At 34.0% G+C, this 4,070-nt stretch overlaps 1 gene segment (V, D, J or C); it reads left to right on the top strand.

The window, feature by feature from the left end:
* The first annotated feature begins 3,508 nt into the window (after positions 1 to 3,508).
* On the top strand, positions 3,509 to 4,070 carry LOC108269582 (T cell receptor beta variable 6-1-like). The segment is given in 2 exon segments: positions 3,509 to 3,577; positions 3,703 to 4,070. Coding segments are annotated over 2 exon segments (426 nt in total).

Here is a 4,070-nt window from a genome sequence, read left to right as displayed (position 1 = left end):
ATCAGCTCACTTCATAACAAAAACCTTCATCTGATCCACGTTACCCCCAAACCAGAACACCTGCAGCTGTGGTTGTGGCCACAATAAACTGCTCACACACCAAGGATGCAAATCATAATCGGATCTACTGGTATAAACAGCATCAAGGAGAGAATATAGAGCTCATACTGTACACTACCACCTATGGCGATCCAGAATTCAACCAAGATCAATTTTCAGCCATTAAAACAGTTGCTGAGAGCGGCTCTTTCACAGTGATGATGTAGATTAATGACAGTGCTGTGTGTTTCTGTGCTGTGAATGAACACATTGTCATAACAACAGTGCAGAGCTGTGGAATGGAAATGTTTAGAGCTGCAACAACTAACCGATAAAATCGATAATAACCGATTATGAAAATCGTTGTCAACGAATCTCATTATCGATTAGTTGGTCTGCACGGTACATTTACTCATTACGTTAGTTCTGTTCCGAAAACACGCACTGGAGAGTAAATACTGAAGTTGTGTCCAAAATGAAGTATTATACACTTACACTATGTACTGTCTACTCTACCCTCTAGTGCAGTGTTTCCGCGGACCCCTAGTGGTCAATGGTGTAATTGCAGGGGGTCCGTAGGAAATGTTTTAAATGTTTACATAATATTACATATATTTTTGTTAAATGTATCAAAATATATTCAAATGAGATTTTTAAAAATTAATCAATTTGGTTATTTGCGTGCATTCACAAATATCACGTTAGCTGAGCTGACGATCGCTCATTGATGGATTTATTTTAAATTTATTTATAAATGAAATGATAATTTGCAAAAACCTATGAGTGGTAGACACGTTGCATTGATGGATAAAATAAACTAAAGATAATTCACAGAGTCAAATTAAATGTCACACCAACAATAAAATATAATTGAACCTGGTATTTGTACCAATGGTATCTGAACCAATCCCTGGGGAAGGACACGTTCTACCAATCAACCAGGGATTGCTAGGACTGAAGAGTTTTGCATAAAGTAATGCATAAATACTAATATATATATATATATATATATATATATATATATATATATATATATATATATATATATATATAAAGTTTATATAAGTATTTATGCATTACTTTTTATAGATGCAAAACAACAACAACAACAACAACAACAAAAACACAGAATTAAACTACAGTCCTAAATGAATAATATTTATTCTGGTGTATGTGTGTATTTGGTTCTTTTCAGTCTTACATAATTGGAAACACAGCTGTGTAAAGTTTTAATCTTAAGTTTATAATTGTAACACTCAGTTTGTGGATTTTATTTTAAATAAATGAAAAAATGGTACTGAAAGCCCCCCCCCAATTAATCGATTAACTGAAAAAATAATCGGCCAACTAATCGATTATGAAAATAATCATTAGTTGCAGCCCTAAAAATGTTATAGAGTTTTCTTTTCCTTTTTTTTTTTTGGTGCTGTGTGTGATTAGTTTCTATAACACTGTGAGTCATGGATGCAGACAAATACATTAATTACAGATAAACATTAATGAATATATTAAGCTTACTGATTGAATGAATGGGAGCAGCCATTGGGAGCCCTTTAATTAGAAATGTCAAACAAATAAAGAGAGATAAAAGATTACATTCATACCATGAAGAGGAAGAAGGCGTACAATCTTTCCATTTATTCTCTCATTTAATTTATAGCAGTACCACACACACACACACACACACACACACACACACACACTGTTATAATTATCGGCACACTATTGTATTGCACATGTGGATTCAACCAGTGTATAATTTAATTATAATAATATATATATTTTTATATAATCTGAAAACCATTATTCTTTTCTCTATTTTTTTTATTTGTCTTGAATGATCTTTTTGTTTCTTCACAGGATATGTTGATTGTCCTGTAGTCCAGAATCATTCTGAATATGCACAAACTGTACTTTTATATATACATATATATATATATATATATATATATATATATATATATATATATATATATATATATATATATATATATATATATATATATATATATACACACATAATAGGTACAAACACAGTCAGGACACAGGATTCACACTCACGGGAGACTGTTGATTCTCTAATTAAAGAGGCAGATTTTGAAAGGAAGACCAAGTGAGTGTGTATAAGATGAAATAGAGACACCTAAAGAGGGCAGAATATGACGCAAAAATCATTCTTTTCAGGAGTCATGAACATTTACATTTACACAAACTCTAGTTGTGTTTAAAGCATTTACGTTTAAAGCATTTACGCATTTTACTCGTACTGTAGACCATGCGGTAAGCTAGAGGGAGCACTTTCATTAGAAATGGGAATGTAACAATTAGGTAAGAGAGTACCATCTCAGTCAAGAGGATGGATGACACACTTTCACTTCCACAGCACAGAGACTCAACATGCATACTGGTCTCATCACTTTTACTGCCACACTATTGTGTCTCCCAGGTAAATATAATATAAATATAATGTAAAATACAATATTATTATATATATTTTTTAATATAAAATAATAATATTATTTAATATAACATTTGAGAAGATCTACTCCCCAAATTGAACGGACTACTAAATTTTATGCACCTGAAATGCTCTCTTTTTCTCTCCACAGCTTCTCTTTTTTCTGTAGTCCAGAGTCCTCCTAATGTCATAAAATATCAAGACGAGTTTGCTGAGATCAAATGTGCACACACTGTAAACAGCTATAATCAAATACTGTGGTACAAACACAGCCAGGACACAGGATGTACACTCATGGGATACCTTTACAACGCTTTCTTCAACGCTGGAGGAAGAATTTGGAACCAAAATCAGACTGAGCAGTGATGGGAGCAAAAACGGTTCTTTGGCCATAAAGAGTCTTTCAGTGAATGGCAGTGCTGTGTATTTCTGTGCAGCTTATTACACAGTGTAGATCAGCTCACTTAATAACAAAAACCTTCATCTGATCCACGTTACCCCCAAACCAGAACACCTGCAGCTGTGGGCTGGATTTGATTTAGTGCCAATAAACCACACAAAGACACTCAGCATCTAGGTGACTGGCTTCTACTTACATTTAATACACTGTGATCTCACTGGCTACAGCAATCTCACATCATGTTAGCAAGATTTTCTTTTGGAAAACTTTGTTAATTGTTTTTAATTAACAAAGGTAAATATAGCACCTTATCGGTTAATCTTATAAACATCGTCTTCATGTCATACCATTTAATAAATTTTAAAAAATGTCATACATGCCTTTAAATCAAAGCATAATAATAATAATGAACACTAATTGACCTTTTCATAATGGTTTGTGTTTATGAAAGTTTATCCTCAGTTTTTTTCTTGAGTGAGTGATCATCAATTCATGCAAATACTATGAATGATGTATTTTTAGACTGTCTCTGTGGGTGGAGTTATGATGTCATGGCCTACATGAAAATTTGAATAATCTTAAACAGCATTAGTTCGGTCTGTAGTCCTGTCATCCACGATCCATGAGAGTCACCATGATCAGAGTTCTAGTCTTTTTTCAGTCACTCTACTGGATTCAAGGTAACTAAAAACATCTGCAAAAGCCTCTGTAATGATGGCACTGCTATACAGGCCTATTAATCAAACTAGAACCATAAACACCTGATACGTATAAAGAACACTTTTTATTCATTTTTTATTCACAGGAGTTGTAGGAGCAAATGATGTCTTTCAGTCCAGTATACTCTGGGCTAAAATGGGTCAATCAGCCACAATAAACTGCTCACACAACAGGGATGCAACTCACAATCAGATGTACTGGTATCGTCAGTATCATGGAGAGAGTATGGAGCTCATCGTGTACACTACCAGCTTTGGCACTCAAGACTTTGGAAGATTCGACCAAAGTAAATTCTCAGCCATTAAAACAGTTCCTGAGAGCGGCTCATTCACAGTAAAAGACGTGGATTATAATGACAACGCTGTGTATTTCTGTGCCGTGAGTAAACACAGTGCTATAACCACATGGCAGAGCTGTACAAAAACACATAGTGTGTCAGCCAGGAAGAAATAA

Source organism: Ictalurus punctatus, chromosome 9 (assembly GCF_001660625.3).
Source record: "Ictalurus punctatus breed USDA103 chromosome 9, Coco_2.0, whole genome shotgun sequence".
NCBI lineage: Eukaryota > Metazoa > Chordata > Actinopteri > Siluriformes > Ictaluridae > Ictalurus > Ictalurus punctatus.
This window is presented reverse-complemented; position numbering and strand designations above follow the sequence as displayed.